Source organism: Microtus ochrogaster, chromosome 1, assembly GCF_000317375.1.
Source record: "Microtus ochrogaster isolate Prairie Vole_2 chromosome 1, MicOch1.0, whole genome shotgun sequence".
Lineage (NCBI taxonomy): Eukaryota > Metazoa > Chordata > Mammalia > Rodentia > Cricetidae > Microtus > Microtus ochrogaster.
Window position 1 is genome coordinate 120626923 of NC_022009.1, and position 14275 is coordinate 120641197.

The following is a 14275-nucleotide window of genomic DNA, read 5'->3' on the forward strand; positions in this document are numbered from 1 at the left end:
AAAAAAAAACCAAAGCTAATGTATGCACAGAATTTTATTTCCTACTATTGCATATATCACTTTAACCAGTCAACAAGTGTTTATTTCTAAGTTAACAAATTTGTTTTCAGGGAAATGAGAAACAAACAAAAACTCTTCTATCATGTTAAGCCGCCCTGAGATAACTAAGGGATGGAAATAAGCAGAATACACCAAGAACAAATTTACGCTATGGAGACTACACTCAGAAATGAAGACAAAGAAAGGCTTTGTTCTGATAGTCCAGTCACCAGCCAGCCACCCTCAACTGGAGCATGCCCACTCCTCACCCCATCAATTACATGAAGGAATTTTCCACGTTGGATGCAGGACTGGAAACACTGCTCAGGAGTAACCCCAAAGCCACAATTCCCTGGGACATCAGAGGCAAGTGGCTTGTCCCCCCCCCTCAGTTCAGTCTCTGCAGCGGGACAGCAGCCACAGACTGGAGAAAGAGCTGAAGTGTCCTAACCACACTGCACACAGACAGCGCTTCAGGGGTTTGCCCACCTCCATCAAAGGGATTAATTCATTCTCCAACACCTGACGGCTTTGTTCCAAAGACATGGAGAAATTCCCTTAATCTACCTTTGGTATTTATTTCCTTTCCTCAGGACTCCAAACTAGATTTGGGATTTCAGATCTGTTTTTAGTGATGAATGTCTCTGTTCTAGTAACCGTAAACTGTGGAAGCACGCCAGAGGAAGAGAGCCAACGCCAACCTTTGCCCTCTGCATGTACTTGCACATACATGAACATGTGGACGCGCAAATACATAACTGTGGACAAAAGGATGTTACGTGTTAAGGAGATACCTCCTTGGAAGTTCATTCCTTGGTGCAGATATTTTGAAACTGTCCTGCACAGGGAAGTTCCACCAGTATCTAATGAAGAGGGAGTTCTGGCCTCCTGGGACCCTTCTGTTTTATCTTTCAAAATTGCAAAACTATTTTTATATTTTGATTGCTACAAAGAATATTTTAAATTAATGACATAACTAAATTAGAAAATTTAGTTTTTGTTTCTAGATCCAGCTTTCTGGTTGGTTTTTTAAAGAATGAAGCCTTGCAAGGTTCATTTCGATATTGAGGGCTTTTTAAATTAATGGGAGGTTAATCAGAAACATAATGCCATGCTCCAAAAGTCTTGATACATACTGGTATTTTCATATATAAATACATAATACATATTATATAATATATAAAATACATATTATACTTATTTGTAAAGATGTGAATCTTAATAAAATGTATTCTAGGTAATTTTTATTTATTTTTTACCAATTTTAGTGAGAAACAACTTAGTGTAATACTTAATACTAATTTCACTCTTTTAACCTTATTTCCTAAGAGTCCCTCATTGAACCTGAAGCTTGCCACCTGAGCTAGACTAGCTGCCCAATAGCCCTGCCTCTACCTAATCAGCTGTGGGATCCCAGCAATACCCATCTGTGTGCAGGGGTGAGGGAGACCTGAACCCAGGCTCTCATGCTTGCTCTGGTTCATTTTCTACTGAAGACCCTTTAAATTGTAGACTGATTTACATGTATTATGAATGGGAGGGTTATCAGGAATATACTGATTATATCCCAAAGAAGTTTTAGGTTATTTACTGGTTTGTATCATTTTTAAAAATGTATTTAAAAATGAACCTTAATAAATGTATTCTAGGTAATGTTTGTCTATGTTTTCCACTGTACTATTAAGCCATCTCCTTAGTCCCTGCTGCTATTTGTTTCTATGGGAGAGTACTTCTATAGAAATGGAACCAAAAATTACTGTTCCTTCTTGGCTTTTTTTTAAGTTGCTATTAATGAATAAGTCTATAATAGTGTCTTCCTTGCATCCATCATCTCTCAAGGAAAGCAACACTGAGTCCTTAAGCATGTATTAGCTCCAGTTGCGCCTAAGAGGTACTCAGCACTGAGCCTTAGGGATGAATGCTAATCCCGGCCCAATAAGCACTAGTCTAGTAAAGCTAATTGGTGAGCTTCAAATTAATCTGCTAAAGACAAGACATGGTAGGGAAGAGTAGAGGCCGTTTATCCTCTTTACATATTCTGTTGCGAAGACTGTGTTTTGGTAGGGCCTAGGATATGCTAGAAACGTGGTCTTTGTTTAGACAAACATTTCGTGAAGACTAAGGCTTCTATTCTTACCAGTAACCCTTCCTAGCCATCAGCTTCTGATAGCAAATTAATCCCACCACAAACCGCCAAGAGCAGTTTATCTATATGTCAGGAAAACCTTTATGGCAGGATGCACTACAGGAGTACACACACACGCGCGCGCACACACACACACACACACACAGATGGAGGAAGGGGGAAATAGTTCAGGCTGACTAGAACAAGCCTGTAAATCCCAGCTTCTTCAGAACCTGAGGCAGGCAGATGGTGAGTTCTAGGGATGACTGGGCTAGAGGGTGAGCTAGCATGGGCAAACACAGTGAAATTGTCCCAAAATAAAAGGTAAAAAGGGAGCTGACGATGTACTAAGTAGAACGTTTACCCACCATGTGTGAAACCTCAGGGCCAACCATAGCAGAAGACAAGGAAAAAGACAGGGAGACATAGAGACAGAATAGGTAGAGAATGGGGAGGGGGAGGGGGATAGCAATTTTTAAAAAGAGAATAAATTTGAAACAAAAGGAATTGCTTTAGAAATACCATAAGCCAGTATTTTCTCTGTGTGTTCATGTAGAGCTGGTGTGGGATGTCCTTCTGTACATGTGTTGGTTAATGAATAAAGCTGCTTTGGCCTACAGCAGGACAGAATAGAGTAAGGCAGGAATTCCAAGCAGAGATAGAGGAGAAAAGAAGGCAGAGTCCAGATCTCCCTGGATCCTTACCGGTAAGCCACGAGCCTTGTAGTAAAATATAAAATAATGAAAATGGGTTAATTTAAAATATAAGAGCTAGCTAGCAATATGCTTAAGTAATTGGCCAAGCAGTGTTGTAATTAATATAGTTTCTGTGTGATTATTTCAGGTCTGGGCAGCTGTAACAAACAAGCTTACAGCTTACACGCTGAGTGTTCATGTATAGTGCATGTACATGTTCACGTAGGTATGTGCTCATGTCTGTGGAGGCCTAAGTCTGACTTCAAGCACACCCCTTGACCATTCTCCACCTTATTTTTTGAGTCATCAACTCAATTAAAATGGCTGGCCAATGAGTTTCAAGGACCTGCCTGTCTCTGCCTCCCCAGTACTGGGGTAACAAATGCATGTTACCAAACCTGGCTTTTTTTTTTTTAAATGTGTGTGCTGGGGATCCTAACTCAGATCCTCATGTGTATACATTTTACTGACTGAGTCATTACTCCAGCCCTAAATCTGTATTTTGTATTTTTTAAAACAATATATGACATGTTTAAAACCCAATTATCACAGAAATTATAGTTACAGGCCATGTTTTACAAGTAAATATTTAGAGATATTGCTCATCTACTAGTGTATGTATCCCTATCTTTAAACAAGAGGCTGAAATTCTGAAAGTAAGCGTATACCTAGGAGAATCAAGTAGTTGAATACATCCACACGATTCTGTTACTGAGCTACATTAATGCAGCTCTTTAATCCAATAAGACTTTCAGAGCAGTCTCCAGAGAGTCACTACATAAATGTCCTACAATCATCTATTTCTTATGCAAAGTAAATTAGACAAATACTATCTGCTCACAGCAGCCATCAATCTCAATCTCTTTCTTCCCCGCCGCTCTGTATTGAGAGGCTCTAAAACACTCAAATATCCAACAACCTTTGCAAGACAAGAGCATCAGGCAAAGCTCTGGCCAGCAACAAAAACTTACACAAACCCTTGCAAAATAAAAACAGGGCTAGGGGTCCACCGCAGTGGTAGGAGAGGCCATGGATGGGGGCGGGGTATCCATGAGAATATGGAGGATGACAGAACAGAACCTTTGCCAAAAGGATCCTCACCCCTTCCCTTTCCCAGTTGGTAGTGCAACCTTGAACCTGTGCCTTTGAGGACTAAGTCATCCTGTCATCCTTAGCAACACCCTAAGCCCAGCCTAGCACTACTGAGCTTTAGATTTCTTATCAGGCCACCAGCCACTGTGTGTTCAGTGTTGTGTAATTTGTAGACTAATGTAATTCTAATGTAATCAAGGCTATGCTCAAGCCTACCTAACCAACTTACTATAAACCACTCAGGAGGATAAACTATGAGATAAAATAATAGTAAGAGGTCATCTATGAAAAAGCATGGCCAGAGTGGTAAGTGCCAAATGCTGGGAAACAGAAATAAGGGCAAACACGTATGACGCGCTCCACTCCGGAGACAACAATATGGAGTTTGTGGCATCATTATTTCTGTCCACTGTAATTTTTTCCTCATCTTTAACAAAGGGCCAGAAAGAACTCTTAGTGGAATTCAGTTCCCAGCACCCATGTCAGACTCTCACGATGCCTGTAATTCCAGATTCAGGGGAAACAACACTCTCTTCTTACTCACGTACAACATGCCATACACATACATGCATGCATGCAGTATTTAAGACTAAAAGCCTTTGACAAAAACACAGCTAGCAAGGTGAGACAAAGCTAACAAGGTACTCAGATTATCATCTGCTTTATAAAGCATGAAAGTAAAATGTTCATTAAATGAAAATAAAGACTACCAAGCTTACACTTATTCCGACGGGCTTAGATGGCAAAGCATGCATGTGGCCAGCCAAGGTCAGGGCCACACTGTGTTAGGAGACTATGAGTTCCTGCAATGCCAAAGCCTGAGCCCCAACCAAGGCCAAGTGACTGGCTGGAGCCATAAACCAGGATGTTGACAAGTCCAGTATCAAAACGCCCTATGACAGAAAGAAATACACTACAACAATCCCACGAACCAAATTAAAGATATAAACTTATAATTACAAGGGAAAGCAGCCGTGCCAGTTCACAGTTAAGAGCGAGGACTTTTAAAGTGAAACGGCTTGACTCCGACGCCTGCCAGTTAAGAATAACTGTGCTATAGATTGAAACCACACCAGAGAATCGAGACAGGAATTCCCACCCACCCCAAATCAAAGTCTCCGAGGAAGATTAGGGTAGGAGGTTCACATTCAGGAATAAGGAATTTGGGGTTCTCAGAGTACACTGGCTACATCTAAACGAAGTCTGTGGTATCCCAAGTCCAAGAAATAAGCATGCATAAGATGTTTCCAAAGCTAGAGCATCGGTTTCTTTCAGATCCATGCAAAGCACTGTGGGGGATCAGATACCAGTAAATGGAACATCAGGACCGCAAGTCTCCCTTCCCTCAACTTTTGGTATTTACCATACTGTACTTCAGTTTCTCCACTCACCAGTGCTTCAATACTCAATTCTACTTGTTTGGAAATGTTTAAATACAACAAGTGGTTTCAAATACAGTATCTAAAAAATGTAATCAAGACTACCACTCGAATACTTCTTACATTCATTTCCTAATAAATTTGAATGTGTTTTTTTTTTTTAAAAAAAAAAAATGGTTTATCTGGGCATGGGGTATGCCTGGAATCCCAGAGCTTGAGAGGTGGATGATCAATTTGAGGCCTATCTCTGCTATGTAGACTATAAAGAATAAATAAAATTAAATTAAATAAGGGAGAAGCCCTGTGTTCAATTCCCAACACTACTCACAAGGGTAAAACTACTGCAGTAATACAGGCCAGTAATTGCAGCATTGTGGATGGAGGCTGAGCTGATTACAAGTTCAAGGCCAGTATGAGCTACACAGTGAGACTATCTGCAAACCTATGTAATGTAGCATGGAGGGGAGAGGAAACATCGCAAAATGTTTTGCTTGGCAGAATCCAAATAATTATACCAAAATAATCACATGTTAAATAGATTTAGGTCATAGCTCGATGTTTGTAACAGTTTTCGGTTTTTGTAAGATTTTAATCACTTCAAAACTTGACCTGAAATTTTCTTTTTCATTTTTTCTCTCAAATGTAATTACTAGAACTATAAAGTAAAAACAAAAAAAAGTATTTAAAGTATATATATACTTCATTTTTATATATATACTTGAGCCCAGCATGGTGTCTCACACCCTGTACTCAGATGACTAAAAACTGTGACTCCAGTTCCAAGCAATCAAACACTCTCTTCTGGCATACATGAGCATCAGCCATGCACACGGCAGACATGCAGACATGCAGACAAAACACATACGAAACATAATAAAACAAACCTAAAAAGACAACAACAGTAACTGTAACTAGTCAGGCCTGCTGGCCTGGCCTATGAGTCCTAGCTATTCCAAAGGCTGAGGCAGGAAGACTATAAACTGAATATTTGCCTGGGCTACAGCAGTGAGTTTAAGGCCAGCCTGGACAGTAAGACCTTGTTTCAAAATTACAAAACAAACAAGCAGAACACACAGAGGTGGGAATACAGAACACAGCCCAGTGGTATAGTGCTTGCACTGTAGACACAAGGTACCAAATTACAAGACTCAATTCCCCGCACTACAGAAACAGAAAGATAAAAATCCAGACGAAAGATCCAGGGCTCCTCATTAAGAGTAAATCACTCATCAGGAAAAAGATTATTTGAAACTTGGTAGTTCCCCTCCAGGGTCACAAAGGTGCTCCAAACATTTTACATCCTGTCTCTAACTTTCAGTTTTTAAAAAGCGTAGTCTAAAGAAGCTTTGTAAGGGCTAGACGGAGGGTACGTGTGAGGACGTGGAGTTCAAATCGGCCACATAAAGCTAAGAAAGCCACGGGAGCCCGTTATAAACCCGCGGCTTCCATAGAGAGATGAGAGGAGTAGACAGGAGAGTAACCAGACCCTGCCTCAAACGGGGTGAGAGAGGAGGACAGGCTACTCCCGGCGTTATCCTATGACCTCCTCACAGACACACACACACACAAACTAAAACCAAAGGAAATGTTCTATAAAATAGTTCAGAGATCCCATGCGCACCACACAGAGGGTCCCCTTGGGGCAGTGGTTCTCAACCTTGGGTCATAACTCGTTTGGGGGTCAAATATCACATTTTCTGCAGTTACGATTCATAACAGTAGCAAAATTAAAGTTATGAAGTAACAACAAAATCATCTTATGGTTGGGGGTCACAACATGAGGAATTCTGTTAAAGGGTTGCAAGTCTAAGGAAGGTTGAGAACCGTTGCCTTAGGGTAACATCTAAAACAAGCGTAAGAAAATTTAAATACTGAGATTCCATCTGATAGCATTCAGTTTTTTTGTGTTTGTGGTCCAAAATCCATAATTCCATACTGCATTTGGTTATGCATGATATTTTATTCTTTTCCAAACTGTGAAGCCCTGTGCATTTCTCAATGTCCACACCTCCAGCACTTCGAGAAAATAGTGCCCAAATGTTTCACTCAAATGTGGATCTGGGGCTGGAGAGATGGCTCAGTGGTTAAGAGCAGTGTCTGCTCTTCCAGAGGTCCTGAGTTCAATTCTCAGCAACCACATGGTGGCTCACAACCATCTGTAATGAGGTCTGGTGCCCTCTTCTGGCCTGCAGATGTACACACAGACAGAACATTGTATGCATAATAAATAAATAAATATTTTAAAAAAAAAATGTGGATCTGCCTGATGTTTTCTGAAACTGAAACTTGTTTTTTTTTTCTTTTTTTAAGACTATTATTTTATTTTTATGCATATAAGTGTTTTGCCTGATTGTAAGTAACTATGTGCAACAAGTCTGGTGCCCATGGTGGTGGAAAGGGGGCACTAGATTCCCTGAAGCTGGAGTTACAGATGGCCGGGAGCTACCACGCAGGTGCTAGGAATTGAACCCTGGCCCTCTGCAAGAGCAGTAAGCACTCTGAACCATCGCTCGAGTCTCCGGAAATCGAGTCTCTTTACTTTTGTGGGATTTCTGAAACAGAATCGTCACTCAGGAGTGCTGGCTGGCTGCTGCGTGTTAAGAGGCTGGCATCTAGTCTGGTGGGAACGTCCCAGCCTCACTCAGTCTCTTCAGGGCCATGAGTGTCCAATGCCGTGCATCACATCAGGAAGGCAACGGTGGACACAGAGCTCATTGCTGGAGGCTCTCAATTCCGACCACCAGAAGGAATCACATGCAAGAAAGTCACCATTTGCTGGGTATACCTGTTCCTGCACCCACTGGATAACCCGATCAGCTGCCGAATGCAGGGTTTGTAGTCACGAAACTCTTACTTCAGGCACACCATGGGTGAAAGGCATCTGACCCCAGGAAACCTTGCTTTTCTTAATAGCAGTCCCAAAGCACAGGAGTAGCCATGTTGGCAATCTTATCACAGCATATTGCTATAACTGCTCTGTTTTATTACAATTATTGTGGATCTCGTTCTGGACCCAGTTTATAAATTAAGTTTTATTATAGGTGTGAAGGTATAGGGGAACGTGCACCAAAAGATGAGGCACTATCCGTGGTTCTAATCATCCCCTCGGGTCTTGAATAGAAAAATAAGGCCTACAGTATGCCCACAGGACTTCCTTCTGATTCTTCTAAAGTCCGATTGGTGTACACCCGGTGATTTCCTGAATGAGAGACCCATAATGACTAAGGCTACTTTTACTACTTGCATTGCTACCAAAAAATTAATGGCATTCTTTAGCCATCCCACATCCTCACGTGATGAGAGCTATGGCTCACCCAAGACATGACCTTAGGTCTCTGTGTTGTGAACATTATATAATTCCCTCCTCAATTTAAATCCATCTGGCCAATCCCAGATATCACTGGTACTTTAGGAACTTAAGGCCAAATCACTGAGTGACAACTGTAGCAATTTGAAGTCCGTCCCAGAAAGTCCCACACTGAATGATTTCATCTATGTAATGTTTTGAAACAACAAAATTATAGAAAAAAAAAAGCAGATTACTGGTTGCCAGAAGTAGGCACGGAAGCGGTTATTATAAACATGAAGAAATCGCAGGACGGCAGTGCATGCCTGTAACATTAGCACGTCAAGCTCACCCTCAGCTATGTAGTGATCTTGAGATCAGCGTGGGCTACACAAGACCCTGACTCAAAAAAATAAAAAAATAAAATAAAAAAGTACCAAATGACGAGAGGCGATCCTTCGTTTCCTCTGTCAGGCAGATATCGCTCTGTATGGTCACTGAATCCCACCACAATCCTAGCGGTGACACCGCAATATTGCTTCACCAGACGTCACTCACAAACGGCCACACAGCACTCCACACTGTACAAGCATCCCAAGTAAGAAGTTTAATATAAAGATGAAGCCAGACATGGAGGCACATCCAACACTCAACTCACGAGTGGAAACAGAAGCATCAAGAGTTATAGGCCAGCTTGAGCTACACAGTAAAGCCCTAGCCTCAAGAACAAAACACAAAAACCCATGATGTAATAGACAAAACCAACCTGCAGCCAGCAGGCCCCATGCACCCCAGGATAGGTAAGAATGCAGCCCAACACATCTGCAGATGACACACTGGCCTCACTCTCAGAACACTGGACACCCCAACCTGCCTCTCCACAAAGCCCACCAACACCGCGCTAAGCATAACTTTTCAAAGATGGACGGAGAAAACAGACAGACCTGACAGCCAGCAGCGAGTGGCACATTCACCCAGGTCAGCACACGGTTAACTATCGTGTCAGCGCAGAAAAAAAAAAAAAAAAAGGTTTCCTTTCCCCTCAAAAATATAAAAACAGTCACAATTAACATGGCAGGCCTCTTATTTCTACCCCCAAAGGTGAGGGATGTACACACTAGCATATGCTGACCGGCTACGGCTCGCTAACCTCTAGCTAGGACAGAGCAACCAAAGAGTTGTACCTGTGCTACGAATCCCTCCTGTCCCTCCTACTGTGCCAACATTAGCTAAGCAACACACGGCACTGTGGCGCGCTACAGCTACAGCGTGGATGCTGAGTGGTCCCCCAAGGCCTGCTGAAGGCTTGTTCCAGTGAAGCATGGATGCTGAGTGGTCCCTCAAGGCCTGCTGAAGGCTTGTTCCAGTGAAGCACAACTGGGAGGTGGTAGCAGGAGCAAGAGTCGGGGATTGAGCGGGAGGTCTCCAAGGTCACCAGCTCCTTCCTCTCTCGTTGCTTCCTGACCAAAAGATGGGTACGTGTCCCTGTATCACCATCTGAAGCCCACCAGGGTCCTGAAAAGCAGCAGGCCTACCTAATCATGTACTTCTTCAGCTGAGCCCAGACAAACCTGTTCTCTTTATAAAGGAAGAGTGTAACAACTGTTCTCAAACACTAACTACAGTCACTATTACACTGTATCACCGGCAGTCAGTACACCCCCACCTCTCCCAACAGTGCTGTCTAGAAACCACGTCAAGAAATACTATTATACGTGGCATAACTATAAGTCAGATGAGGATGGCTCCGACTTTCGGGGTTCAATAGGATTTGTTGTTTTGCGTTTTGTCTTCTTTGGGCTTTGGGGGGTTTATTTGTTTGTTTATTTATTTTACTTACAATTACAAACGATGCATGCATTCAGCAGAAACCCTGTTTGAGTAGGTTTTGAATTTTGACCTTTCCTAGACCAGCACTATACATTACGCTATTCTTCCAACTGGGAAGCTCCCAGGCCGCAGCCATCTGAAGGTAAACAGCAGATACTCGGCAGTAGTGGGTTGTGAGGATGGGTATATTCAATACACTTTCAATGTACCAAGACGGCCTACTTTATTTTGTTTCAGCTGTCATTTAGACACAGTGAATTCCACTGAGTCACTTTGCAAAAAAAAAAAAAAAAGTTTAATACTGAAAAATAAATATTAATTTCTAGGAGGAGATGGGATGAGAAATATTTTACACATACCATTTTGAAAGTAAATATTTAAACACACCACAGAAGCAATTTCAAAGGGTCTGAATTCAACAAGCTAATAAAAGTAGTTTAACAAAAAAAAAAAAATTACTGTATGAAGCCTTGGGGTATAATGCTGTTTGTAATTTATTTATATCTTTTAAACTTCATTAAATTGCCTTGGTGACCACAATTCTCGTTTAGGTGATTAAAGACATAAACCCAAATCATTGGCTAACACAGTCACTTAGCAATCCGGGTTTTCAACAGAGGTGCATTGAACGGTATCAATAGAATGCTTATGGCTCATTCTTTTCAAGGGAGCACATTATTTTAGAACACAGTGCCCCATTGAGAAGAAGGAGCACAAGTTTCCAGACACACAATACAGAGTAAACACTGGACTAAAGACTCTTCCTCTTCTAAGAACATCAGGTGAAACAGTGGAAGCCTCTTGGCTAAAATCTCAGGTGATCATTTTTTCTTGTATTTTTCCTTCCCATTCCCAGCTTTCCAGGGCCATGCCTGGGTGCTCGCCACCTCACGGATACATGAGAAGAGTTCTTAAGTGTCAAATCCCCACCACTCTCCAGCCCCAGATGCGCTAAGCATCGACTGTTTAACTGCACGGGGGTGTAGCTGTCAAAAAGATTGAAGCAACTGACTGACCCACATACAGAACTTGTCTTCAGAGAGTCTGGTAAAGGGTTAAGGAGGCAAGGGAGGGGGAGCGGACTCCAGCAAGAATGAATAAGTAATGTTTTCTTTCATTCTTTTCAAGCACCTTCTGCTTTTGACCTGACACGTTCACTTTATCAAGTCAGCCCTCAGAAGCACGAGAGTCCACAGCCAAGTTTCCCTAGTTCTTGCTCTTCCGGTCATCTCAAGCTATGCCACGAGGCTGTCTTAGTTATATTACAAAGACAAGCCTCCATGAGAACGCACTGCACAAGGAACCCCTTCCACTGGTGTGCCAACACAGCATGTTTTCTACTCAAGGAGGTAGCCAATTCTAGAGAAATCATCTTTGACAACTTGGGTAAGGACGGGAAAGCACCCATATTTCTAACTAATTTCTCTTGAAGACGATAAACAAAGGTGTGGGTTTGCACTAGTAAATATGAACACCCAAGTTAGCAGGCTGACGACTGAGAATGTTCACCGCTAAGTTGGCAGGATTCTATGTCTGCTTCTCCTGAGGTCGGTGGGTAAAGACCTGTGGAGCTCCTAGGTCTTCAATGGCGCTTTCAGCTTGCAGGTAACCGCCCTCTTTCTCGCTGGGCCAGGAGTCCTCTGCTGGGTCGGTTTCTATATTCCACAGCACTGGCAGGGAAACCTAACAACGGCCCATTTACTTGGCCAAACCACAGGCTGTCAAAGGAGAGCAAGTGTTGTCTCTTCCAGACTTCCAGACTGCTCTGGTGACTGCCCCTCTTCCCCCACCTCCCTGCCCCTCCACAGGGACACACCTGATAAGAGATTTCACTATTATTTTTTTAAGTCAACTCTGCACACCATGCCCCCGTCTAATTCCTACTCCAGGCCTGTGACATCTTTCTGACCAGCCTTGCTGGGCTCTAAGGTCCTCTGCGCGTGTAATTTCACTTGGCACTTCAAACTCTGTTCTTGAAAGGAACTGGGAGATCTCAGGAAAGTAGCTCTGCCTACACAGTCAACTGGGAGTGCCTTTTCCAGAGTAGAAAATGGGTACAACGGACGGTTTCCACCAACACTGATGACGGAAGCACAAGAAGGGCAGCGGCACTGCCACCAGAATCAAAGGAGGGCATGCCCAGTGCCAGATAAAAACTGCCCTTTAGCAGAGGCACTTCTGGAGACACGTAAATGAGCGTTCTTGTCAAATTACAGCTCATCTTCCATGGGTTTGGCAAATATGTAATCTAGACACATTTCCCACACATGACACCTCCATCCAGCAAAAAGAGAACCACCAAAAACAGGACCAGGTGCCATTCTTGGTGCTGGTCCAAAGGCAGCCAGTGGAAGATTCTACTTTATTTTATTCCCTTGCCATTAAATAATCATCATTAGAGACAGACATGCTTTTTTTTTTTTTTTTGACAGATGGCATCCAACGCCTCCCAAGCAAAGCAACTTTTTTCAACTCTCAGATCTTCCTTGTATTTACTGCTGGCCCCAAGGATATGCAGACCTTATTTAATTGCCCACAGGGCTGGCAAGCAGGATCCCCTGAAGTCACCACCCCAACATTTAGAGATGCATGTCATTATCCAGGAAGCAAAAGAAATCAAACCACATTTTTATAACGCTCCTCCCTCGCTAATCCAAACCTAAGAAAATCAAGTCCAACCCCACCAGCAATGTCTCCGTTTAAAAATAAAAGAAACCTGAGGATCAACAAATGTGTAAAGCTTAACCACTTATCTAATTTTGGCAAGGTTGTGTAAATCCAAAGAATCTGCCCTGAGAGGAAGAGGGAACTGAATACGCCCCGTTCTGCAGTTATGTCTACAATTGGAATTTAAAGCGCTAGCCTAGCTGTCAACTTCTTCCCTTCCCTTCCCTTGAAACATCCCTCTTTCAAGAAAGTAAAAGTGGGAAAGAAAGACAGGAGCCTCGGTGTCTCGCTTTGTAAGGCTCACAACGATCAGACTTTTGCACCACAGTTCCTTCTAACAGCTCCTGAAACACCCCTAAACTCTAAAGATGGAAGAGATGTAAGGGAATAACTGAGCCTGCAGTCAGGGAAACAGTACCTGGCTGGCCGAGGAGGTAAGACCGGACCCCAAGACTCAGAGGCCCGGGAGTATGGGACCCGAGAGAAACAAGCCCTAGAGACAGCATCTCTTCCCCGCAGACCCATGGGCAAGGTCAGTCACAAGGAGCGCAGCGTAAAGGACAGCAAAGGAGAGGGCAACAATCGCAGGACGGTCTGAAAAGAATGCCCTTGGAAGTTGGGGCAGGGGAAGTCCTGGATGGGGAAACGGGCTGCTTTCTCAGCCCAGCGGTGCCGGGTCCTTGGAAGGGCGCAATCTGCAGACACCAACCCTCGGCGGCTAGCAGCGCGTCTCACCTGGGGGGTCCTCTCGGCGGGGTTCTTCATCACCGCTTGGCGGAAGCTATTATCCACGTAGGACGCCATCTCCCCCTGCGGGGCGCACCGGGACCGCTCCACACACTCGCCGGCCTCCCGGCCCAGCGCCACTGCCCGAGGGAAAGCAGCCCAGGCGCGGGGCCGGGGCGCAGACAGCACGAGGGTCCGTGCAGCCCCGAGCTGCTCTCCTCCTCGCGGCCCGCTGTCCGTGGAGCCGGACTCGGCGACGACCGGGCTGCGCTGGGGAACCGTCGCCGTTCGCGCTGGCCCCGGCGGGCCGAGTTATTTTTAGGGAGGTGCAAGCAGCAACGGCGGGCGGGGCCTCTCCGGCGGGGCCCTAGCTCGACGCGCTCCGGCCGCGCTCGCTCTGACGCGTCCCGGGAGGGCCGCGCGCTGAGCCTCAGGT

General features: G+C 43.9%; 1 protein-coding gene across 2 annotated transcripts in view; it reads right to left on the reverse strand.

Moving 5' to 3' along the window:
* Positions 1-14269, reverse strand: part of Rapgef2 (Rap guanine nucleotide exchange factor 2) — a 206446-nt gene extending 192177 nt beyond the window's left edge. For both annotated transcript variants that reach the window (XM_005344118.2, XM_013348674.2), the window contains exon 1: positions 13849-14269. In XM_005344118.2, coding sequence (XP_005344175.1) covers positions 13849-13917 — 69 coding nt within the window. In that variant the 5' untranslated portion in view covers positions 13918-14269. The remainder of the gene's footprint in view (positions 1-13848) is intronic.
* Positions 14270-14275: the final 6 nt, after the last annotated feature.